Source organism: Thunnus thynnus, chromosome 3 (assembly GCF_963924715.1).
Source record: "Thunnus thynnus chromosome 3, fThuThy2.1, whole genome shotgun sequence".
NCBI classification, from domain to species: Eukaryota; Metazoa; Chordata; class Actinopteri; order Scombriformes; family Scombridae; genus Thunnus; species Thunnus thynnus.
In genome coordinates, this window is record NC_089519.1 from 11,679,218 (window position 1) to 11,705,148 (window position 25,931).

Consider the following 25,931-nt stretch of genomic DNA (forward strand, 5'->3'; position numbering starts at 1 on the left):
ATGAAAATAGACTGTTTTTTAATAAACCATAATTATGTTATTTACATTAAACACTGTGCAGACTCAAAATAAGATCTGTTTTCTGCAATAGTTGCAGTGCAGTAAAAGTGCTTTTTACCTTCATCAGTCTGACCAAATTTGACTGAAAATGTGAAATTAAAAAAAGACAAATATAAATGATTGTAAACAAGGGCAAACAAGTTTTTTTTCTTCTTGTATCAATATTTCAGCATATTATCAATGCAAATTAAAACAGCCATTTGAAACTTGTATATGGAACTCAATTCACCAGTGTGCAGCCTTTGACTCTTGCATGCACACAGCTTATGATCGCCAGACACAGACTGATGGTTGAGTAACAGAAAAAGGAAATATATAAAAATCTATTATACATAGCTTCACATTGAAACAGACTTCATCTGACATCTCTGTGAACAGAAATAAAAGCAGAACCACACAGGGAACATTAGGACTGGCACACCCAAGTGCTAAACGAGTTACACAACATAATAAAAACTATGCACACATACAAAAGGCTACTCTGCCTCATCTCCAGTCACATCAATCTCGTTCACATCTTCCTCCTCTTCTTCATCTGGAGTTAGAGCCATGTTGTCGAGTCCATCCTCACACTCTCTGGTCTGAGGCACTTTGTCTGGGGAGTAAAGCAGAACGTCCACCTCCACTTCCTCCTCCTCTTGATTACAGCCTGAGTTCCAGCTGAACCCGCCAGACAGAGATGGACCAGTCCTCTCAGGGGTCTGGGGGTTCAAGTTGTGGTCCAAAGGCTTTTTGTCTTCTCGAGGCAGCTGGCTGTCAGAGGAACCGTCGTCGTTGGTGGCAGCCTGCATTATATCAGACACTCCTGTGCTACAGGGCAGTGCTGCAAAGAGAAAGGAGGTTGTGAACTGGAGTATCCAGTGTCATTGAGGTACATTGTTTATACAAAAGCATGTTTTTGAGTTTTCAAAGGCTATTTTTAATCATCCCACAGGCCTTTCCATAAGGATATAGAGTAGCCAGCCAGTGGGAAAAATATGGCATTTAATTAGTTTCAAAACCCGCGTAGATAAAAACCAGCCGCGTGCACGTGATACGCGCGCAGAGAACAGTATCAGAGAGCAGAAAACCATCCTTGTGAGAAAGCATTTCTGCTTCACGTGCACAAATGCAGTCTCACGGGCACGGGGCTGTGATGAGTACTAGTTCGACTCTCCCTATGTGCTCGCAACTGCAACAAATTGACTTTTAAGACTCTGGAAGCGGGGATGGAATTGACAGTCCACTCCCTTGACTGGTCATTTTGAATATTGACCATGATGTTTGATTGGCTGTTAGATAGGCACGTTTGTCTATCATCATGTTCGCATTGCTTTGAAGCAGAGGAAAGTGGTCGTAAATGTACACACAGTAAATTGCAACTTGTTAATCAAAACTACTTTATTAGAACAATTAATATATATTACTAGTATTATATATAATAGTAGCTGGCTGGACTTAAATGAGTCGTCGGCTGTTTGGCTGGCAGACGGCGTTTATGGAAAGTTCTGATCCCAAATGAAATTTCATTCACACCAGTTGTTTTGGGGGAGAGGCACAAGTTGCAGAGGCAAATTCTGGTCAATAGAATATCTGCCTGGTTCAATACAACTGGGGGCAAATTGGGAGGTATTTTTTTGTGATTTGGTTGAACTAAATCTCAGCTCACTAAGTCTAAACATGACGTCCTTTTTGGCCAAGCTAGCAGCATGGCTCTAAGGAATGGCAATGTCGGTCTGTTGGTCCACCACTTTGGTCAAGACTGACCTAACGACTATTGGATGGATTTCCATGACATTTGATAGAGTTTTCATGGTCCTCAAAGGATGAATCCTTATGACTTTACATGACAGTTTACATGATCCTAATTACAATATACTGTCTGTTAGCATGCTGGTGTTAGCATTTTATTATTCAAAGCAAGTGCAGCCACATGGAGCCGCTAGCATGACTTTAGACTCTTAATCGTCTTTTGAAGAGTTCATATGCTTTTATTTTAAAAACACTCAAAAGTGGCCCAACAGAATTCAAAGCACAATTCAAGCTTCAAGCATCTTGCAGCATGTGATTCTTAGTACTGCCACCAGATGACGCCAAAGTTAAGTTTATAATCCTCAAATTAAACTCAAAATATTCAATGATTCAACATTCACTGTGATCACAGTAAATGGACTTTATAAGCTGCCCTGAACACAAGTCACATTCAGTAATCTACCATGAAGAAAAAATACACAATTTCAGTACCTTGATCCTGATTGTTCAGTGGCTGCTTGCTCTCAGCTCCTCCTTCAGCCGCCAGTTTGGCCACTTCTTCTTCACATACATCAAAGGGAAACACCGGATGGCACTCCTCACCAAACAAACTGGTCTCCCTACCAGCAGCGCTGTTTGTGTCATCTTCTTGTGATCTGTGATTCTCAGCTGTGGATTTCTTGGAAATTTGATTGTGATTTTTATCAACTGTGACATTGAAGATGACATGAGATTCTTCAATCTCACCCGTGCTCTCAGGGTGGATGACGTCTATGTCCATTTCTGTCTCCTTCGTTGATTCTTCTTCACAGTTGCTGGCTGTGTTATCACAAGCCTCCATTTTATCTTCTGTATTTCTTACAGTTTCATTTGTTTTATGGTTTTCTTTTGATTTCCTTGTTTTGGAGTGTTGACGTTTGATAAGCTTTTGAAATTCCTTCAAAGAGACCATCTGTTTTGGTGTCCCAACTTTTCTTACTGCTGGGATTATGTCATTGTTATTCTCTGCCTCAGCAGTGCTCTCAGCACTAATGGTCTTCTTCAATGGGATTAACTCCACTTCTGCACTTCTATTCCTCTTCCTTTTTTTACACTCTGTCTTTGTTTTTTCACTGTTTTCCAAACTCTCCTTTGGCAAATCTTTTTCAGTTTGCTGCTCATTTTCCCCATTGTGGCTCTTTTTTTCAATGATGGGAGGAACACTGTCTGGATGGGTGAGATCTTCAAGCTTGGTTTTCTTCCGTCTTTCACGTTTCGGCCCGAAGAGAGAGACTTGTTTAGTCACAATCGTAGCTCTACAGATTACAGGAACTGGGGAACTTTCTGTGCTTTTGTTACTTGGTGTCTCTTGAGCTTTTCTCAGAAAACCCCTTGTTCTGATCCGAGTTTGGTCAGTATTGACCAACTTTGTACACTCCTCCGGGCCTCTGCTTTTCTCTTTCAGTTTTTCTGTGATGGTTGACTGCTGGTTTGGTTTCCCTCCAAATTTGGATGGCTTGTTTGAAGAGCTGATGGCCACTTCTCTTTCATTTGCCAGCACATTGTTGCTTGACAAACTGACTGAACAAACGCTCAAGTTGATTTGATTCTTTGTTCCATCACTGACTTTCAAGTTTGGGTATGTCAAGAGAGAACCAACAGCATCTTGTGGATCACTGGGGCACTTTCTCTTCCTCCTTTTAGGTGCTACAGAATCAACTTTAGCGTCACACTGTTTACATTTTAAACTTTTCTTTGTTCTCCTGAGGTCAGATTTCAGTTCTGCAGCATTCTCAATGCCTGCAGATACCGTTTTTCTCTCTCCCACCCTGTTCTCAGCACCAGGTTCTGCACAGGTTCTTCCATGTTGTTGATTAAACTGCAGATGTTCCTGGCATTGCATTAACCAATGGGCGTGGTTTGTATGCTGCTTCAAAGATGTGCATTTATTATCTCTCTCAGCAATAGCGCTGAGGGGAAACTGTAGTGATCCGGGGTTTTCTGTGAGCCAGGGTCGCCCATGTCGAGATGACTGTTGCTCAGTGTTGTTGCCATGGTTGATTGAGATGTTGAGGACAGGCTGATTTGCTGTTGAGGTATTTGCCTCCAATGGAGAGAGACACGGAGGAAGCCGCAAATCATCCATGCAAGATAAGCAAAAAGAATGCAAGGACAGTGTCTCATTTCCATTCGACACAGGTAAAAACTCTAAGATATTCTGCTCCTCTTGTGAAGACGCCACCTGGGATGCTGGGTAACGTGGTTCCTGCCCAGTGGAGTAGAGAGCTGAGGCTATGACTGAGCTTGTTGTGAGTGCTTCAGGATATAGACTATTTTGACTTTTGGACAGCAGCATTCCATCTGTTTGCCCCATGTAGGCAGCTGAGTGATGCTGAGGAGAGCGTTGCTGCTGCTGCTGCTGCTGCTGGATTAGCACAGCATCTGGTGGTACAGGTGAAAGGCTTGTGCAGCTGGGCTGGTTCTGAGCTGTAAAACAACAACAGACACCTGTACAACAGGTAGGAACATGATCATCAGTCTGTTTTGAATTAACAAAGCTGAGGTGGTTGTAGTTAGGGTAGTTGTTTTGGAGGATAGTGAAGGATTTAGATTTAGATTGTGGGCTGATATTAAAGTCAGGCACAACTGAGACTGTTGGTGTGACAAAATATGAAGTGCTCATGGAGTGAAGGATTGGGAAGCAAGAGACAGAGAGAAAGAACATTTAAGGTATAAAGCCTGTGATCTATGTTTGCTTTAACACATGCTAACACTTCTAGTGAGAGGGCAAAACAAGATTCTGAATTATTTTAACTGCACTGCTCACTGCTGAACATAGAAATGATGAAAAGAAGCAAGGGTACTTTTACTTTTTACCTCATCAACACGTTAAGAAAAATGGCTGCTTGTTCCATTTGCATTTGCTGTCTAGCATGAAAGTCACACTGTCATTAATGACATTAATTAATGCAAATAATGCAAATAAGGCAATATCAAAGACAAAAGTCTATACATCTTGTTGGGGGAAAAATTAAAGATCAAAGTATGGTAAGTCTTCCCAGTAATGAATCTGAAGATGAACTGACGGACGATACAAATTGATACAATTTCTTTATATAATATTAGCATAAGAAAACAAATGTATCTAGATACCTGTATCTGTTGATGAATGGCCACTCTTTGTCCTTAAATCCTGGTAACATACACAGTCCTCTGCAGTGATGGCAGCGTGTATCTGACCTGCTTCATTCTCTGCAACTGGGACCTGGCAAATGGCTCCATTATGGGTAGGTGGGTTATGTGACTTCTTGCAGTCTCTCTCCATGTTGGGCAGGATGTTCAGGCCCATCATGATGTCCTCCAACAGCTTCTCTATCTGCTCATCAGACTCCTCTACAGGGCCCCGAGGCTGGGGGAGAGGGGCTGACAGGAGCTCTTCATTGTGGTTTGGGGTGACGTAGTCACTGGAGAGTGGCTGAGACTCAGATGAGGTGTTGGGGTGAGGTGGTGGTTTAGGGGAGTTGGTGGTAGCAGGCTGGGGAATCTGGGTCTCTGGTTTCTGAAGTGCGCACCGGTGGGCAATGCAGGGGGGAGGCTGGATGTTTGTGAGTTCTCTCTGTGGCCTTTTGTGGTTGGAGCCATCCTTTAGAAAGATAAATAAAAGGTCATTGGTCTTCTGTTGAGTTAAGTTAATAAATAATTCATAAGTACTAAATGTAAAATGTGAATTGCTACATAAAATAAAACTTATTCCTATACTATCAGACAGATTGGAAAGTCAGATAATAGTGTAGAAAATCAAACAACGCACATGTTGTTGCCTCTAGATGTCACTCAAGATTTTACACTGACGTCACTCCTGCTGCAAGACACCAACAAGCAAGGCTCCTAATGATTGATTCCCCAATTTTTATATTCAAAATAAAAACTGATCATTAGAATAAAAAAAACAATCAGCCCTAGTTATACTTCACATTAAGAAGACATGTTTTTAGCTATTTAAGTTCATCTGTAAGAGAGAAATTCCTTTTTGCACATATTTGTGTTATCATTTTTACTAACTGTATTCACACATTTTATAATCTTCTATTAATGTCATTTTATTTACTAATAATGTGATGGCAATGCCTCCTAAGAATCATCAGCATTGTTGTGATGCAGCTGATCTATGGTGGAGTCTGGGTGCAGATGATGAAACAGACCGTCTGTCCATCAAGGCAGCAGCTCTGGCAGTCTGGAGCCAAGTGAGGATTTTACCTGACGATTGCATCATACTGCCTATCACTTCTCCCAGAGTACAGCACCTGAGCCTGAACAACTCACCAAAACTTCAGCCAGTCCACCTGCACCTCTCTCCACTGCACAGCCTCCTCCTCTGCCTACTCTACTCCCCCCAGAATCTGCATCACATCCACACGATAACATCCCATGGTTTTGGATCACAGAGTATGCCATGCAACAAATCTGGGCTTCCAACACTTTCCTTTGGCCTCTCAATCTTTCTCCACACCATCCATGTGATATGTTTATTTTCTTTCACAGCACTTGCTTGTATTTGTAATGTAGTAATAAACTTTCAGACCTACCAGAACCACAAGCTTTCATTCCTAAAAATGATTTGTTTAAAAAAAACGCTGTTCTGTTTGAGAAGCATTTCATGAAAAAAGATTACACAAAATGATCTATGATGATGATCTATCACTTCAAAGACTTAAACTCAAGTTTAACTTTATCAACACTTCTGGAAAAGTGGGTCATGTTAGCCAATTAGCCACATGTATGATGAATGAGAGAGGTCTGCCACTTTGATCTGTGAGTTTTCAAAGTAATACGAGACAGCTGACAGAGCACCAAAGAGACCACATTAATTGTACCCAAACTGCAGGCTGTTTCCTGACAAAATGATGTGGTTAGACAAATACTGTACCGCTGACTGACATGGAAGCTAGTAAGACCCAGCTGTGTGGCTGTGTTTCCTGAAGTGATTTAGTTACATAGTCCACACATATGATGCTAAATACTGTGAAATAATAGCTTCTCATATTAATCTATAACTGCAGTGACAAAAGAAGACAAAGTGATTCTAATTGTGATTCTATTCCCACGTTAAAAACTCCAATCGGACCCAAGTGAATTGCGTGTTCGTATAAAAAATTTGCCATCATACTTATCTACCTGCGTCAGGGAGGTGACAACTGACAACGTCTCATCTGTGTCTTGCATGCTCACCACCTCCCACATCTCTCCATTTGGCCTCCTCCTCCTCAGCTTCACCTGCACGTGGGGAAAAAAATATGTTGAGGATGAGAAAACACAGGATAAAGAGGAGCAGGCTCCCTACACAGTTGTTACGACGGTCTGAGGACATCAACACATCATATCTGAGACGATTGTCATGAAACTTAATCCTCAAATTTTCATTTCCTTTTTTTTTTCCAGTTTGTGAAAAGTGGAACAGATAGAAATGTTCTGTACAGCCGTGACAGAGCTCAAGAAGCAATGGAGATAACCTCAAATTATTTGGTGACAGAGGGTGACTGACTCTAATCGATCAATAGCTTCATGCTCTCAAGAAAAACTAGGCGAGTGGAGTGAACATCACCTTACATGACACCAGAAATTCTGGTGTATTTTTACATCAATTTATAATGTTGCCTTATATAGTATAGCTTTAGGATTTATCTACAGACTTAACTATAAAAAAAAAAATCCAATTTTGATTATTCATTAATTTCACAGATGAACTTTTACCTTGATAGAAATCTGCGTTGTCTCCATCATCTGCTGCAGCTGCTTCTTATTAGTAAGGCTCTTCATCCCTGTATTGGCATTTGCACACCTCTTCTCTGTAGACTTTCCTTTCTCCTCTCCTAGCATCACTTCTCCTTCATTTCTTTTTTCAGACATCTGGTCATTTGTTTGTCCATCCTCCAATCCTGCCCATTCCTCAGCCAACACCTGTATGCTGTCCACAAACTCAGATGGCTGCTGGTAGGTGCTGTCTTCTTCAGGCGTCGGGGAGTTGGAGGCGTCATTGAGGGAAACAGGGAAAGTCAGGTTATTGGACACTTGTGAGATTGGAGTTGGATTTGTTATACTGTCAGATGACTGGTATGATGTAGACTCTCCATCGCTTGGTGCTCCATTCAGCATCCTGGGAATGAGTGGGGAAGAAGTGGAGCACAAATGTTTCTCAAGTGTGATGTTTTGGGATTGTAATAAGATAGAAAAATCTAAATTTTGAACGACAGAGGGTGCAGGCTCTGGGGTTGGAGGTTTAGTTTGGTTGGAGAGAGTGAGAGAACTGCCCACTGCTTTTTCACCAGCATTAACAGTCTGCGTGCCTGTCGATACACAACTTCTCTTTTCCGCTGAAGAATCTGTATCCCTCCTTTGAGCCATCTCGGCCTGAACTTGTGCATCCTGCATTTTTCTACTTTCAGCCCTCTGTCCGACTTCTTCTGCGTGAATGCAATATTTACTGCACCTCCCAAGACTCTGCCACCTCTCCTGGAGATCTTTATGTCCTTCTACAAGATCTGCCATCCCAAACTGGCGGGCTGCAGCCAGCACGTCATTCTGCTCGACGCTTCCTTTTACCTCCAGCTCCCCAGAGTACAGCAGACCAATCAGCTTTAACAGGATCTGGGGCTTCACAGCCTGGAGCTGGAGTCGGCGCTTTTGGCCAGATGGAGGAGACGGGATGGCTGACAGCTTCTGAGACAGGTAAGGGCTGAGAGCTGCGAGGACACAGCTGTGGGTTGGGACTGAGATACCTTGACAAGAAGAGAAGGGAAAAACCGGAGTTAATTTCTTCAGTTCAAACCTTTAAGTTTCATTTCATCCTGTTATCTCCCGTCCTGTGCCTCACCCTCAGTTTGCAACAGGGTATCACAGAATTGGGTGCTGTTTTGTTGTCTCTGCAGCTCTCCAAGAAGCTGCATCTCATAACCTGGCAACCGGTACCTCTGCATGTCCACATGGGCACTGGGAGCAAGGGAGGGAGAGAAGAGGAGGTGAGAGGCTCAGATAAAGGAATATATGCCTAAAATTATTATTAAAGATACACACAATTTTTGTTTTCAGATGTTCGCTTCTTTCTGGCCTTGTCATCTATGGGGATTTTTATATTTCAACCTATTTGATTTTTATCTCATGTTGTATCTTCATGTTTATAAAAGTGCCAATTAAAAGGGAAGAGAGTTTTTTTTTAATATAAAACAATTTTGCTTGAAACCCTTTTAAAATGTGAATTGTATGATCTAAAAATCCAAGATTCAAAACAGACAGAAGAATACCTGGTACGTTTTGTACCACTGGTTGGCAGTTTGGCAGTTTTCAGTTTAACACCGACATGAATAATTTCGCTCGTCTCTATAGAAAATTACTTTAAATTCTTTTGGATTTTTACACCAACTTTTTTTTTTACAATTTAAATCCACGGAGTGGTTGTGACAGTATTTTAAAAAGTGGCGTGTACAAATGTGAACTCACTTTAAGACTCTGCAACAGCAGCGTAGCTTAGCATCATCTTAGCAGAGCTGTGTGCGGGTATCAGCACGTGGAGGAGAAATTAACGTTCAATGTCTGTCCGACATTTGACTTCTCAGGGTCATTTAGGTAATTTAACAACCTGCTTTCCCGCTTCCATTTGATGTTGTCGGCCTCTTTTAGCCGCTTGATACAGTAAGACTACCATACATTTCCTCCAGAGGGTCAAAGTGTTGAGATGAGTTAACATCTTCTGGACATTGTGGCTAATAGCTAGCTACATTATTAGCAGAAAAACACAATTCAATACATTTAATTATTTTGCAGCGTCCACCTATAACACATTAAACTACTTTGAAGTGTCACCGGATAAGTTAGTGAAACTCATAGTTAACGTAGTCTGTGCTGACTGCATAGATCGCAGCTTAGCATTAAAGTGGGGAACCTTAAAATTTACACTTACCGATATTTTGTTGTCGCTGTACAGGTGTTTTGGATGATTATCACTTATTTCGAAAATGTACCCTATCCCGAAATTAGTCACCTCACACGACACTTTTTAACACTTTCCCTGACATAGTCGCACCGACACGCCCTGTTGTAAACTGATGGCGACACCTACTGGCCGCTGTGTGCAATGACACTGAGGTCACATCATAGCTGGACACCGCAACCAGCAGTGTTTATGTAAAGGGACTATTTCCATAAATTGATTCATTATAAAATATACGCAAGAGGCAAAAGAAAAAAAGGCTGTGCGAAATCATTTTCTTTTTTATTAAAAACAGTATTGCTAGTTACATTATTCATTCATAAATGAGAATGTGCAACTTTAAGAGCCAAGGCAAAGAGATTAAGGTGTAGTCCAGAATCAGATATTTCCATTAGTGTTCCAGTATCCAACCGTGTTTGTTGGATTTTTAGCTTTGTTTAGCTAACTTGTTTTGCATTTAATTAAGACATAAACTGAATGTTTTAATCAAACATAAAAACTGATTGCATATGCGTTCACCCAAAACACCCAAAACAATTAAACCCAAATCAATATAAAAAATACATAAAACCATTCAAATTAACAAATATTCTCTTGTATATATAGTTTAAATGTGCTTTTATTTTTTTCTCCGCTTTATCTAATAGCAAATTCTGGTCTATGCCTCCTTACAGAGATTTTCTACAAACAAACCCTTGCTCTCTTCTTTTAGTCAGTCCACTCTTGAAGGCAACTTTGTAAATGAGGCATCGTCTGTCATGTTTCAATTGGCATGGAAAACAAAGGAAAGGGAAAAAGAAAAAAAAAAAGAAAAACACACATTATACCCCCCTAGTGCTTCTTTAATCATTCACTCAGTAAGTATCTACATCTCACTCGGCACTAAGAGTACGCAGTCTTCTACAGAACAAGCACTGCACTAAAGAAATGTGGGCAAAAACAGACAACACTGTACGCCCTCTCCCATGTGCTGTTCTGTAGTCTTTAAGCCAGGAAGGGTTTGTTAAGCAGTAAATTATACAAGAACTCGAAGTTTGTTTGTTTTTTACCTTATAAAAAACCAATCCCAATAACAAGAATCAAGTCTTACTTACAAACAAGTTCACATATTCAATTATCTAACAGAACAGAAAACTGCTGAGTTCCATATACAGTATTCCAACTAGTATCCACTGAGAAAAAGACACCTTGATTTGTTACCTATGTCATGTTGGACACACCCATCAGACTTGTCCTGAATGAGCGAGGCACTCCAGCTAGCCCACACAGACACTAATAGAGACAGTCTTGTATGTACACATTCATAAGATCATCTGCAGATAAAAGGAAATGCACCCACTGAATCCTGTGATATCTCCAAAGAGTTACAAAGGTAAGGGGTTTACAGTTAACAGAAATATAATAGAAATATCACACAGACTACACTGGTGGAGAACCGTTCGTCTGCTCCATTTCTGTCTGTAAATCGTAGGATTATCCATGTAATGACCTCCACCCCTTTAAATCTATGGATCACAATCAAATACAGAAAATGCAGCATCTGCATGCATCTTGGCGATGGACTTTCACTGACACAAACTGCATACAGAAACAAAGCAGGTGACAGTTTTCAGTGTAACTGCTCTAAAAAGTGTGTGTGTGAGCAAAGTTCTTGCATTCAGTATTGGCAGTCGCAGCAGTAGCATTGTCATTTGGCACATGTACATTACTGTGGTACAGCACAAAGCAAGAAGAGGAACAAACACTACCAAAACAGAAGCAGATGCTTTACACATATCTCAATAGATCAATAAACATTGGTTCTCAGTGGTAGGAAATATTTTTTGTAGTATTTAACCATTAGAGAAAAAAATTACACATTCCCTCAATTTCTCCAAAACAGAGTGTAATAGGTATTAATGTAAAATTTCACCAAAGTGTCCTGTTCTGATCCCAACAGTTCCTTTTAATCAGTCTAAGTCTACGCTCCGATCTCCAGGAATTAGTCAGATGAAGCCACAGTCCCTGCTTTTTGTCAAAGACAGCATTAGTGTTTTCCGAGTCTTAGTGTTGTAAGGGGATGTAGTGTTGTAGGAGAAGCTTGTGGCCACGGTATCCGATTGAGTGGTTAGCATTTTGGAGTTCAGGGACATGCAGAGCCCAAAGTGGTCATAGTGTCACGTCCGGTTGTCCACAGGGAACGTAGAGCCACGTCAGTTTTCCATGTGGTTTCATTAGTTTGTCAGCTGCAAAGGAGGAATGTAACGGAAAGAGAGAGAGAGAGAGAAGGAAGAGAGAAACTGTAAAAGAGTAAAGAGGGACAGAAGAGAGAATGTAAAGGATGGAGTTTAGTCCCATCGGTAGTGTAGTGGTCCCCCATTGTCAGTTCAGCAAGGGCAGTAGGTGGGAGGAGGCTGTCGTCTTGTGATGCACACAATCAGTTTTTCTGCAAGAAAAGAGGAACAAGTGTGGGAATTGATCATGTGGAGCAGCTGATGCGAGGCGTTCATGCCTAGGCGGAAAGAATTGCACGTTTAAAATTCAGATTCACAGCAGAGGCTTTACAAACAGTACAAAATACACATTAGTGGCTGCTGGCAACAAAGTCACCACACGTTAGATCAAACTGTGCAAAGAGGAGGAAAAAAAAAAAAATCACATCTCAGGAGAATAAAAATCAATTTGACACTTTTCACCAGCAGGGGGAGCAAAAAAAACCAGTCCAAATACAGTACAATGGAAGCTCACTGACAACACTGGTCACTGTCAAACACACAAATAGTCACAGTTCTTAATACATAACTAAGACATTGGGCCATGCAGTGAGTTGAGAGGAGCAGCCGGTGGGACACACATACCATGCGCTGACATGCAGTGTGACTGTGGGTGTAGTCTAACCATCGTAAGAATCCATTAGAGGCAAAGAGGCCTGCCTCTCCCCATACATCCCTCCCTGAGAGAGAGAGACAAAAAGAAAGCGAGAAGGAGTGTGTGATAGATAAAAGAGCCAGAGAGAGAAAAAAAGACCAAAGGAGACATACAGAGAGAGGGAGAGAGAGAGATACAAGACACACAGCGGGGAGGGAGTAAATAAAGAAATAAAGAGGGTTAAGTGTGAAAATCCAAAGAATGTGAGGAGACACAAAACATGAAAAAGAAAGAAGATCAGAAACACAAAGTTGGGAAAAGAGTAGAGGGAAATAAGAGCATCAGACACAGATGAGAAAAGAAAGAAGGGTTACAAAAGGTTAGTTTAATGTTAGGTCATGTGCCAGGGGGAAAAAGAACACCGGTGAGAAATTATGTGCAAGACAAAGATAAAACCCCAGAGCTTTAAAAAGACATGCATCAACATGCTGTCTGTGGGAGTGTGTGAGAGCATGTCCCTTCACACGGTTACTTTTTTAGCTGGAGGTGAGGATATCGGTCTGTGTACCATCCTGAAATCCGGAACCTCAAATGGTGTGCATGTTGCACAAGATTAACCAGATTCATTTTTACAATTATTTCCATCTTTTTACAAAAAGACTGTGTTGTGCAATCACTGTTCAATCAAATAAACATTATTCAGCTTCATGATGGCAGAAACTCAAGACTGACGTCTCCTGAACTCACTGGAATTATTTTGCAGACATGATGCTGCAGCAATACAGCTGTTGAAACATTTGTTTAGAGCTGCATCATTAGTTTTATTTTATTTTTAGATAGTTTTCAATTCATTTGGTCTATAAAACAACAGAAAACAGTGGAAAATGCGCATCATAATTTCCTTGAGCCCTAGATGACGTCTTCAAATGTCTTGTTCTGTTTGACCAACAGTCCAAAACCTAAAGATATTTAACTTACTGTCATGTTAAGACAAGAAAAAGCACCAAATACATTTGAGAAACTGGATTAATTTGGTGTTTTTGCTTGGAAAATCAAACTCAAATGATTAATCAATTGTCAAAATAGTCTCAGATAAATTTTCTGTCAAATGAATAATCAATTAATTGACTAATCACAGCAGCTCTACATTCGTAAAATGTGACAGCTGATAGTATATGCTGAAACTGGCTAGTAGGCTCCCATTATATTTGCACACAGTGTTCTTTTTCTTGGTACATAGTTGGCAAAATTTCCTTTGTCAGGCTGGCAAAAAATATTAGTCAAAGCCTGCATTGTTTAACAATTGTTCTTGAAAATGATGATCTTGTCTGTACGATCTATTATATATTTTTTGGAAAGTGTGTGTTGCATGTGGCCAGTGTTTACCTGTACTCCATCTTTGTCAGCAGGTTCAAGTGTGTTATCCAGAGTGTTCCTTCTCCCTCTCTGGTCCAGTGTGGAGTAGGCATCTGGAGAAGAGGAACATACGTTAAACCAGAAGTGTGTGTTTCTGCTATGCAAAGATCTCACAAATCTCACATAAAACTGCCTCATTGTTAAGTTCAATCTGCTACACATGCAAACATCATATCAGCCCAGTGTGATACTGGCCAGTTGTGTGTATGTGTATGTAGTTTCTGCTTTCACACTTGCCTGGTCCCAAGTCATTCATTGGAATCATTTCCCGGTCACCTTTGCCCCCTGTGTACAGACACACAAACACAACCAGCATCAACATCATAGTTCCTCTGAAACGTTAAAGGTTTCTGTTCAGTGTTCATAGCTGGAGCATGTCCTGCCAAAGATAGAGGTGTGTAGCTGTGTAGAGTGTTTTTTAAGTGTTTCTACGTGTCAGACATGAGCTAGATAGTATTTGCAAATTTACAGTTTACATTGCTTTCATGTGTTACAGTATGGGTGGGGTTTGGAAACTTTAAAATGTGTGCCAAAGAGCTTAAAAGATTTTTTGAGCATATTCATATAAATCATCTCTGTGATTAACAACCCTAGTTGAGATAATGTGTCTCAGTGTTATAAACTCCTGAATGTCTTGCACAACAAGCAGGTTGAAATAAACATGTAAGAATTCATTGCAGCTGTTTAATATCAGTTAGCAGTTAGGACTGCAAATCATACTTTTCTGAATATAAGACAGGGTTTTTTTCCTGGAAATACATCTGAAAAACTGGGATCATCTTATATTCAGGGTCTAGACTTTTAAATATCAATAAACATTCACAACAACAGATGGTGCCAAAAATCTGTAAAACTCCCTCCTGACTGAGGCAAGCCGCCGTCTCTCACAACTAGCCTACAGTGCCAGGGGGCCTGAGAGATGGAGAGACACAGTGACCGTCTTGAACAAAGTGGTTCAAAAGTAGGCCAAGCTAAACAACAACTGAGTAACAGTAACGTGTGTTGTCATCAACTCGACTACTTCACTGTCTCTCCTCTGCTCCACTGAGCTACATGTGTGCGTGGAGCGGCAGCCCCTCCCACAGTGAAACAGAGGAGAGGAGAGAAACTCGGCATGACCATAAATGACAGCGAAACGCAGTAGAGAGCATCACACTGTGCTGATATGAAACGAGTGCACATAAATTAGGTAAATAACATATATAAACATAGCCCCTACTGCATCTTGCTGTCATTTATGGTCACGCTGACTCTCTCTCCTCTCCTCTGTTTCACCACGGGTGGGACTGAGCGCTGTGTCTGTGTGTATGTGTGTGTGTTCCACAGAGCAGAGACAGTGAACCATGTTGAGTTTACGACATCTAACTTCACTTAAGTTACTGTAAGTGCAATAAAAGTTTTGCGAGTAAAAAGCAAATAAGAGTAATTTAATCCAAGTTCTAAGACTTTTTCCAAAAAGGAAACTTAAAAAGGGTTGTGTTTCCCTTTTGCTTCCTGACCTTTGTCTATGAGCGGCAGAGTGCTGTCCTCATATCCTCCGTTGGCCCTGGTGTTGTTGCTGGGAGGGTTTAGGTTGACCATGAAGTCTGTCTTCTTCCAGCCGTCCTTCTCCAAAGTGCGCCGCAGCTCCTTGTAGCCCCACACTGTCTGCAGCACCAGGCCGGCCCCGCGCACTTCCCGCTCAGAACGATTACTGGTGATCCCAAAAAAAAAAAGGCAGAGACAGAGAAAAGGAATTGAAAAAAGATAAGACTTCTAACGCATGGTCAAGTACTCACCACAGTAACACATCTCCACAAAACCCCCACCCCCCAACGCTACCCTTACCCGTCCTTGTTGATGAGCACCAGTCTCTCAATTCCCTGTGAGGCCCTGAGGGTTTTAGCTGCATCCAGACTGGAGCCCAGCACCTCATGGAGCGTGCTCAATACCGACACCACTGTCTCCTCTGACAATGCTCGCACTGGCTGACTCTGACCGCCGCCGGGCAGGTTGGCCACCAGGTGAGGCACCGCATGTTTACCTGACAACACAGAAGTACAAGGGGAGCGGTTAAACATTAAAAAAACTAGGTCCTGATGCAATAACTAATAAAACATCTAGTTCTCCTTGGTTAAAACTTTTATTTTTAAATACTGCAGTTTGACTATTTCAGACACACCCAGAGTGCTTTAAGTCTCACCTAGTAGATCTCTGTTGCGTGCATCAATAGCCAGGTTGCGGAGCGCTCCAGACATGGCTCGGACCACGCGGTCATTGCCATGGGCCAAAAGCTCAGTCATCATGGGGAGACCCTTCTCCATGCGCAGCAAGGCACGGATGTATCGGCCGTACTAAACAAAGACACACACATATTTTTAGTTGGTTTTTTTTTGTTTGTTTGTTTTTTTTTTAAACAGAGCCACAATACTTCATCTTTGATAAAGTGAGATGTTAAAGGAGTTTCGGTTCACAAAGGGAAGTGTGTACAAATGCCATAGTCCATCCCTAAAACTTTAAAAGACTCGATTGACTAATATTTAACTAGCTCTGTTTGGTCCCGTAGCACACTTGAAGAGATTCCCACAATCTGAGACAATAACTCTCCAATGTCCAACTGGTGTGTTTACTCAGCACAGGGAGTGCTGCTGCTGTGAAATGAAACAGGACGGTTCTTACAGTCCAGCCTCCGGCACAGAGGTTCTGAACAGCTCCAGCCGAAGCTTCCAACACAGTGGGGTTCTTGGACTCCTTTAGCAGAGAGGTGTAGATGCGGACCACCTCCGGCTGGTACAACAGCTCATAGCCTACAGGAAGGAGAGAAAGAGTGGGGTGGAGGGCAGGAGAAGTGTGGAGAAGCAAGTGGGAGTGATTGATGGGAAATAAGCAGAAGAGACAAAGGCAGGAGGAACACGGGGTTCAATATGGTTTGAGAAGGACAAATATAAAGTTTACAAACAGATGCATATTTTCCTTTCAGGGCAACATCAGATGTTGATTAAGCAGTTAGATCAAGTAATTACCTTTAGCAGGTGAGGTCCTCTTTGGAATGTCTATGATATCTGCAGTTGCATCCTCATCTTTCCTACCTGGAACCAAACATCAACATTACAGCCTTAGAAACACAGTCTGGCGTCAGCTATGACTCTAAATATGCCACATTTACTTTAGTGACCTACATCTGCTGTTAGTTAATTTGTTGTAGTTTGGTTAGACACGTACAAATCAAAAACTGAGATGCATGTTCTCTACTTCAGTTTCATTTTAACTCTTTCACAGTGAGAAGAAGGCATGCATGTTAGTACTAGGACAGTACTCTGATCTGTTAGCTCAGCTACTCTACAACATCTACTACAACAACATGAACAAGCAGCGAAAGCAAAGTGCAGTCGTACAGAGGTAAAGAGCTTACCTTTAGAAAACCACTCATCTGTAGCCCAGCGCCACAAGGAGAAGAGAAGAAATGGAGGAGGGAGAGAGAAAGAAGGGGGCGTAGAGGGAGAAGAGAATGGCAGAACAGGAGGAAGAGAGAGCATTTAAGTAAGAGGAAAGCAGCCATAACTGAGGCACCCAGTTAACACCTGCTTACATCCCAACAGCACTGCTGCCCCCACACAGAATCAGCAATGTGACATGCCGGATATGAAGGCTAAATAAAGCCAATCACAAGACACACCAGCTCGTGTCCATTTCATATACACACATCGTAACTGCTCTGTACACTATCAGTTTGGGAATTCAATGTTCTGATAAACTGATGCATTTTTGAGCAACACAAAAGTAAAAATGAGAATTACATACATACAATATGTTGATATTAAATGTGTAATATCAAGTGAGTTGAGATATATCTGACATATTCATATTAATGTTGACAGATGTTCATTGTCGCTGCAAAATTAGATAATAATAACAGGAAGCCACAAAGCAGTAGAAAGGGGTGTGTAGTTTAGAAAGAACAAATCAATACTCTCGGTGAAACACAAACAGAGCAGCTGCAGAGAGGATGAGCTTTCTCTCAGTTGGGGAAATTGTTAACATTCCTGTGCGAGCTAGGGGTTTTGTTTGTGTACTTGTGTGTGTGTGTGTGTGTGTGTGTGTGTGTGTGTGTGTGTGTTGTAGTATCGACTGAGACACTTGTCGACAGTGACATCACTTCAAATGTGCCTCCTACTGACTGAACAAATACAGTACATGTCTCTCTCTGTCTAACACAGACCTTTGCTCTTGCGGGAGCTGAAACAGCCGCCCTTCTGGCTGGACGGGGCGGGGCCCTGGTTGAGGGGTGCAGCCTCTTGGTAGCGCTCACAGTTGGGGATTTCGCGATGCACATGATAGGACAAGTTCCTCAGCAGACACACACTGTTCTCTATCAACTGCAAAGACAGAGACATAAAGGAAGGGTGTAGAGAGGAAATGAAAGGGGGGGGGGGGGGGGGAAGAATTGTTCAAATGCAAAGATTCAACCAAGGGTCAAGTCAATCCTTCAAAAGGTTTAATGTCAAACTGAGGAGAGTTCAACACACCTTGTTGTCGACATCTTTACAGTCAATCTGGGATTGGACGATATACATGAGCGAATCAACCAATCCCGTGCACTCCCTCAGCTTCCTCCTCGCCTCACTTCGCTCTGAACTCACATTTCTTCAGATGAGTGGAAAGTGGAGAAGAGGAAAAACAACAAGAATGTAAAACAAAACAAGGATTAACTGCATGAAAGGCTGGAGAAATAAATGAGGCAGTAAGAGAGGTTAGAGAGGAACGAGAGAGTCCATTTTCGCGACTACAAAAGGATTCCAGCACACAATGCTTGAACACACCCCCAAGAGTAGTTTGAATGAAACTCCTGTTAAATGTACTGGTTTACAAAGAGAGAACAGTTTGACAAGATCAAGTTACAACTCTGGACTACTTTTCTCAGTACCGTCTGACTGAATCAGACTTACAGATATAACAGAACTGCATTGGATGGAAACAAGTTATTTCTTCATTAACTGATGTGGGTGGATGCAAAGAAAGTACCACGAAGGAGAAAACTGATTATATTAATCTTTGGTCTTTTATGCTGGCTTGTTTTCCCAGTGACAGACACACCCTCTCACACAATGAGAGCAGGGGGCAGTGATTTCACTTCAGTACATAGTACAGGAAGTTTATTTACATGCTGTACTAGTCAAACATTTATAACGTAACATACAAATGAAATCAAATCAGGGCAGCAGCACAGAAAGGAGCCCTACTTCTCAAAAGAGAAGCTGTAGATTTTCTATATTTATAAAAGAGTGTCAGGTGTAGTCACTGGCGGTAAATCCTCTGTGTGCAGAAGGAAGAGGGAAATAAAAACCTGAACTCTTCATCAGAAAGAGAGCGCTCCAATCAGAGGACGAAGGATTAATCAGTGTCAGAGCTTCGCCTTACTTACTCATTTTTGATGACGCAATAACAAACCAGGAAGGTTAACATAATCCTGTCATTTTACTTCTGGCTGCCATCTGCTTTTTGACTTCACACCTGATCTACTACATACTTAAGATATCACTCTTATTTATTCATTATTTATTATCCAATTGTACCACTAATATCACTTTTAAATGAGGGTCAACCATGGAGCTCACTGATATCTTAGGTATTTATGAGATGCAATGTTCCTACATCTTGCATAAAATGTTGGAGAACATGGATAACACGGCTCATCAGGTCATGTGAGAAGGGTCCTACATGAGTCAGCCTCATCTTGTGATAACAGAGCTAAATTATACATACTGTAGGTGTTAAATGAGGTCTAACACCTCCAATGAACTTCCACTTACACCCAGAGTGTACCTGAAACTTATACTTACATTTCATCTCCTAACTAAAAACTATTCAAACAAGGATTTCCCTCAGGTATTTATGTAAATGCCAACCCAGAGCATGTTTATCATACTGTTGTGTATGATTATAACATCTTTTAGATTATTCGTTTTCATGTTTTTTATTATAGAAAATGAGACACTCCCAGGGAAAATTGGTGCAATCTATGTGCTGCTTCAGCCATTCATATAAGTAGTGCAATTCATGCAGGCAATCTACATTACATTTTAAAATTTGGTGTGGATAATTAGTTAACATCTGCATGTTTATGTACTAAGAGTGGCCTCAACAAGTACTGTGTGCTGTGTAATGCTGTTACTTTTCTGGAAGGCCCCAGTCAAACATGAGCTTTTCTAAAAATAAATAAAAGTCTAAATAAAATAATGAAAGTGTCCTAAACAGATTTTAACAGATGTTAAATCATTTTATCAGTATCTGTAAAAAAATGACAATATGTCAGTGTTTCCCCTATATTCATTCTGACGTTGCAGAATTATAAGTGCAGCTGATGTAATCAGCTCACTCGCACATTGCGCAAGCATGATAACACCATATTTTACCATGGAATTGTTTTGAGTCATCCTCCCTCTCCTCAATCTTTAAAGCACATCTACATGAAAGGTACTGTTATAAGAGTAGCATGAGTAACCTGACCAGGCTCACTTAAGGTGCAGTGAACTTCAAGGTGGACCAGCTATTCTCATTTTAGTGTCAATCTCAGCTGCTCTTAAACAGAGAACAGAGAAATGTCTGACTGCTGAGTGTCTTCAGAGTTCTTGATCAGCGCCCCCCTCCCCCCCGCTGCCCCAAAGCAGTCAACTTCAACACTACCCAGACCGTTTCTGCAAGTCTCAAGTTATTCACACATACTTTTCTAGACCCACAAATGAACACTGTAATTAACCGTGTGGTCAAGGGGAATGCATAGATAACAGAGCCACAGGCCAGTACATACTGTTTACACTGTATAAGTCAATGCCCCACTGTCCTCTGCTCAGTCCCTCCCTGTAAACTGTCAAATTCCCTTCCTCAGCTTCTCCTGACCTCTCACAGTTGCTGAGAGACTGCAGATCTCTTCAATCCAGCCAGAATTTGTCTTTAATGACTGATATTTAACCCCAAGGTATTTTAATGAGCACTATATAAAGTTAATAACACATCCTGTTTATATAAACAGAAAGCGTCTGGTTTACTGAGGAAGTAGTTTTATGAAATTATACTTTTACCACATTTTTAAAAATTCATATTACAGGAGGACAAACCACTAGTTTAACCTGCCATGTTTCAGAATCTCTGGGGAAGAGTAAAGGCTACAAGTGCACAAAGAGCAAAGATATTCCAAAAATAGAAAGTAATCAGAAGCAGCAATTGTGACATGTTTTCATCAGTTTAACTCATTATAAAAGGTTTTTATCATCCTTTTCAAATGCATTGACATTTCTTGTAGAATGGGCAAGTTTATTGTGATCGAAGGTCACATTATTGTGACTTTTATCTTTTGGATTATTAGCGGGGTAAAAGGCTCCACATGAACGCAGCTTCTTTCCCTCTTCTCCAGTGAAAACACTACATGATGATTTCCTGCTTTTCTGCTCTGTTAACTCATCATTAATCCCTTCCTCCCTCATACATCCAACAGCTCTGTCAGTCTGTTGTACTGGCATGTCTCCACTTTCTCCTCTTGTCTACATTAACCCTCCCTCCTTCCATTTCCTTCATATTATCAGGAGCAGTCAAACAGCTTCTGCCTCCATCCATCCATCCCTCCTTCCTTCTCTCCGTACCTCAGGCAGCCTGCTGTGTTGGTGAGGGCTGTCTCCCACTCAAGATGTCTGGGCTTGCAGTTTTCCTCCCCTCCTCCTCCTCCATTGCTCCCTCGCTCCCAGCCTGAATGTGGCACTATCACTTCGTCGGACAAGGCGTGCAGTGCGTGGTCCACGATCTCCATTTTCACAGAATCGTGGGACGACAGGTTCCACAGCGTTCCTGGAAAAGAAATATAGACTTTAAAATGTGCAAAAATGCCAAATTTAACAATGCAGTCTTAGACGCTTTCAAAACTGTCACTTAAATGAGAAAGTTCTATCTCCTGATATGTGGGGACACTGACAGCCAGCACTGAATTTAAATTCAAAAACAGTAAATATAGTGTGTGTCCATGTATGACTGCTGTAAAACTCTGGATCTGTCCTGGCCATTTTCAAAACTTGTCCCGGCTTTGCTCAAACTGCTCAGATTTTTGACCTCAGATCACCTCTCCATAAGTGCCTCCTCAGGCCCTTCCTCCTCCAGTTAGAAAAGCTGTGCACCACTTTCAAATGTATCAGAAGTTCAAAAAGCCTAAATCTGCCAGATGGACTAATCAATAAGCATCATGTCTTCCAAATGAAAAGATTATGGATAACTTGAAAGGAAAGCCTGGAGAGTTTAAAAAGATTCGGGGTGGGTTTCAAACATTTCTAGAGACAGATTCCTCAACTCAGCACTCTTTTTATATTCAATGAGTATTGAATCAAACTGTCATGTGTGAGTCAGACATGCCCTTTTTTTATTCTACTCTTTTAATTAAACTGATATACAAGGGCTGTTATCTATTCACTCTCTGCGACTTTATAGTTTTATGTTTCTTTTTAAGTCTGTACTGTTTTTATTTATTCCTTTATCTTTGTATAGGTACATATCCTGAAGTTATTAGGGGTCAGACCTGAAGGGGTGGGTGGGTAATGGGGGGTGGCCTGTGGGGGGAGAGAGGTGGATGGTGATGGGAGGGGATGATGTGACATCTATGTGATTATATCTTTATACATCGTTGCATTAGCTCAAGGTTTTTTAAGTTCTAAAACCAATAAAAAATAATGTTGAAAGAAAAAAAAAAGTTTAAAAAGCATTTCATAGTCAAAGTCATGTTCACACAGTTTGTGTGTTAGCATGTGCTTATAACCTGTGATAGTGTCAGTGAGGTCCTGGTCGCGGGTTTTCCTCAGCAGCCTGATGAGAGCTGGCACTCCGTCACAGTTCTTAATGGCAATCTTGTTGTCTGGATCTTTGCCATACGAGATGTTCTTTAGTGCTCCGCAGGCTGCATAGTGAACCTGTAACAGAGACACGATAACAGCTTAATGTGCTGTTAGTCATGAAAGACATTCACTTCAAGAGTTTTCACATACATGGATTTTGCACAGTAGTAGAAAACTGCGTCATGTCAGTGGAACTGTTAGATTGTACTACGCAAATGACACGGGTCTTGACAGTGTTACTCATGCAAGTAATTGCCGATGATTAATGGTAAATTAGTTGGCCACATTCCTTTACATTTTCACTATATGGCAAAGTTAATTCCAGCACAAGTTCATTTAACACAAACTTGGTTTATCTCATGACGAATATTTCTTGTCCCTATTGTTTGTATAGATCATTTCACAGACATTCATCTTGTGTCATTTCAAATTTGGTTTGCATGTGTTATGATACCAGATTCTTTTTCCTATTTTGTGTCTTAGGCCTGGGACACACAGCCTTCCTCTACCTGAGCAGCGTGTGCGCTGCTGAACTGCTGTGGCTCGCACGCATGCGGTGTCCACACAGACAGTGTTGCTGCTACTGCCAGCTCTATCTTTCTACACAGAGTTTGACTTTGATCAATAATAGAATGTTTCAAATCATTTCATTGTAATTTTCTTTTATATTTAGTTTAAAGAGAAAAAGATTAAGAAGCATGTGCTCAATTGTGAAAAATAACTAATAATATGTGAGGTGAATGCAGCTTCCAACAGGCATGGTTGGGTCTGGTTGGTCTGTCAGCCACATACACTCCTCACACAGGACAGGGTTTTTTTATTGATCATATTGATTATTCCGCAAGTTAAACCCCTCCTGTCACTGCTCCAAACGTAGAAAATCCCTCCAAACGACGTTACCCAAATGAGCCAAACACACTCCGACAAACAAACCTCCAAACTGTCAGGAGGGAAACTGACAACAAATAAGGAAAATAACAACACCAAATCTCTGTCTGGAAGCAGGTGAAACAACAGGCAGGAGTCCTGATTTGAACTAATATCACAGAAAGTGAGCAGCAGTCGAGAAAAGAAGCTCCGTGTGTCACCAACTCTCCACACTGGAGTTCCCCACCATAGAGGCTCCCTGCCCCAGCATGCACCGCGCAGGCTGACCCGCAGTAGCGACACTTTATATTTTTTTCATGTCTGTGACATATTATACAGATATAGACATTGAAACTATAGTGAAAGGTGTAAAGTCATGTAAAAGTCATGTAATACGACTATTAACAGATCATTTTCACTGTCTATTTTTGCTGTGAACCACGCGTGTCACGCGAGTCGTGCGGCTCACGCGGGCTGTGTGGCTGCTCTAACCTGATAACATGGGCGCCAGAAATGAAAAGCAAGAGGTTCCACAACGCACACGCACCGCTCACGCAGGCTGTTTGTCCCAGGCCTCACCCTTTTCATATAACGTACCATACATACACACACAAAGCCGAAGTGTGTGGAGTCTTTGGAAAAACTTTTAAATGTTTGGAAGGATGCAGTCGCTGTCTGACCCATTTCTCCAGCCAGCAAGTCATCCGACACACACCAGACTTTAAACTTATCACTGACCGTAGAGCATGAAATGTAAAATTAAGACGCTTCTTTGCCTCGAGAGTGGAATGCATGATGTGGCTTGTCTGGTAATGCCCATACAAACATCAGCAAAAGTTTGCCACAGCTTCTGCTAAATGAAAGGGAATCATAGAAAAACCACAGAACGTTTTGGCCGAAACTATATTTAGCACAAATGTTGACCTACGAGATTTGACCAAGAACAGTCAAATACTGCAAGTGATGCTTACTGCTATTTCCCTTTCATTCAGTATTAGTGCTGGGCCTTAAGTTTACCTTGTCCTTATTCTTTACAGCTTGACTCATGCCAAAACAATATCTCTGTATTACAAAAGAAATACACTATATCCTTTAAGCCTCACTCTTTATCCTATCTATCCAACCATAACAAATTTCGAGGACATAAAGGACATGGAGAAAAACAGCAAACTGACCTCTTTGTTTGGGTTGTCGAGCATAGAGACCAGAGCTGGGATGCCTTTCAGACGACGCACCTCAGACTTCACCTGGAAGGCAAGAGGTTGGAAATAAGTGGTGATGTGGATGGGGGTCAAGTAAAGTCCAGTTTACTGTGTCAACCACTGTGTACTTGTATCAACATTAAATCAATCAATTCAGAAAGTAAAAGATGCAATTTGTACAAACAAATTAAAATCAGACCATCAAGGAAGAAATACAAAGCATATAACATAGGATAGCAAATCAGAAGATCCTCAGTGAAGTAGAAATAACTTGGACAAAAACTTGGGTGGGCAATTTTAGTTTTTAACTTTTGCTGTCTCAATGCTCACCTACACTTTTGAGTTGTTGCTCCAGTCAACGCTATTGTAAACCTAACACATGTGCACTGATAAATGCATAACCAGCTATGTTGACTGGGCTGCAAGTCCAAGATTAGCCAATGAAAAGTAGTTGTCACTAATCAAATAACCTAAATTAAAAAGCACAGGTCTGTATTTGGAGCCATTTCCAATTCAAAACAAGCTCTCAATATCAGACCATGTGAAACAGAGAAAAATCTTTCTATTGTCTATTCTCTGAAATCAAGTTTTCCACTTATCCAACTATTAGTCATGAGGAATGTCACTTTGACCTTTCACACTCCTTAACTATTTGCCTTAAATTAAAAAATATTCTACTCTGAGTCACACGGGATAAGAGCATTACACCATGAAATATGTGCACATGCGTATCTCTTACTTTATCATTCTTATAGGTGAGATGCTGCAGGTAGGCAGCTGCATTGCTCCTGACTGGATCCAGCCTGTAGTTGAGCATGGCGATGACCTCCGGCAGCTCTGGTTGACGCCAGCCGCTGGGACCTGGACCTTTCCTTAGAGTGCTGTCCAAAGAAGCCATGCTTCCTCTTTCACCCTGAGCCAGCGGTGCTCCTCCTCCCCAATAGTACATGTCCCCAGGACCGCTCATATCACCATCCAATGTGCCCTCATAGCTCC

General features: G+C 41.4%; 2 protein-coding genes across 14 annotated transcripts in view; both read right to left on the reverse strand.

Moving 5' to 3' along the window:
* Window position 1: 1 nt before the first annotated feature.
* LOC137179491 (uncharacterized) lies at window positions 2–9,893 on the reverse strand. 3 transcript variants are annotated; one of them, XM_067584179.1, is made up of 7 exons: window positions 9,725–9,893; window positions 8,642–8,757; window positions 7,522–8,546; window positions 6,946–7,044; window positions 4,924–5,413; window positions 2,284–4,257; window positions 2–883 (listed from the first exon to the last, which is right to left on the reverse strand). In XM_067584179.1, the coding sequence occupies exons 2-7, from the start codon at window positions 8,742–8,744 to the stop codon at window positions 537–539; spliced, it is 4,038 nt and encodes a 1,345-aa protein (XP_067440280.1). In that variant the 5' UTR covers window positions 8,745–8,757; window positions 9,725–9,893; the 3' UTR covers window positions 2–536. The 3 variants fall into 3 exon arrangements, with proteins under 3 accessions (XP_067440280.1, XP_067440278.1, XP_067440279.1); XM_067584177.1 differs by having other exon boundaries at window positions 2,284–4,278; window positions 9,725–9,892; XM_067584178.1 differs by lacking the exon at window positions 9,725–9,893 and adding an exon at window positions 9,265–9,652 and having other exon boundaries at window positions 2,284–4,278.
* A 124-nt stretch (window positions 9,894–10,017) lies between these two features.
* Window positions 10,018–25,931, reverse strand: part of ctnnd1 (catenin (cadherin-associated protein), delta 1) — a 28,559-nt gene continuing 12,645 nt past the window's right edge. For 8 of the 11 annotated variants that reach the window (XM_067584188.1, XM_067584180.1, XM_067584189.1 and 5 more), the window contains 16 exons: window positions 25,675–25,930; window positions 24,909–24,980; window positions 22,791–22,941; window positions 21,634–21,835; window positions 18,523–18,640; window positions 18,216–18,372; window positions 17,409–17,426; window positions 17,020–17,085; window positions 16,676–16,803; window positions 16,200–16,350; window positions 15,845–16,040; window positions 15,517–15,710; window positions 14,255–14,302; window positions 13,988–14,070; window positions 12,632–12,686; window positions 10,018–12,179 (listed from right to left, as the gene is read on the reverse strand). In XM_067584188.1, the coding sequence (XP_067440289.1) occupies window positions 12,121–12,179; window positions 12,632–12,686; window positions 13,988–14,070; window positions 14,255–14,302; window positions 15,517–15,710; window positions 15,845–16,040; window positions 16,200–16,350; window positions 16,676–16,803; window positions 17,020–17,085; window positions 17,409–17,426; window positions 18,216–18,372; window positions 18,523–18,640; window positions 21,634–21,835; window positions 22,791–22,941; window positions 24,909–24,980; window positions 25,675–25,930 (1,954 nt within the window). In that variant the 3' untranslated portion in view covers window positions 10,018–12,120. Of the gene's footprint in view, window positions 12,180–12,591; window positions 12,687–13,987; window positions 14,071–14,254; window positions 14,303–15,516; window positions 15,711–15,844; window positions 16,041–16,199; window positions 16,351–16,675; window positions 16,804–17,019; window positions 17,086–17,408; window positions 17,427–18,215; window positions 18,373–18,522; window positions 18,641–21,633; window positions 21,836–22,790; window positions 22,942–24,908; window positions 24,981–25,674; window position 25,931 lie in introns of all 11 variants that reach the window. The other 3 variants (XM_067584185.1, XM_067584184.1, XM_067584187.1) reach the window with 3 other exon arrangements.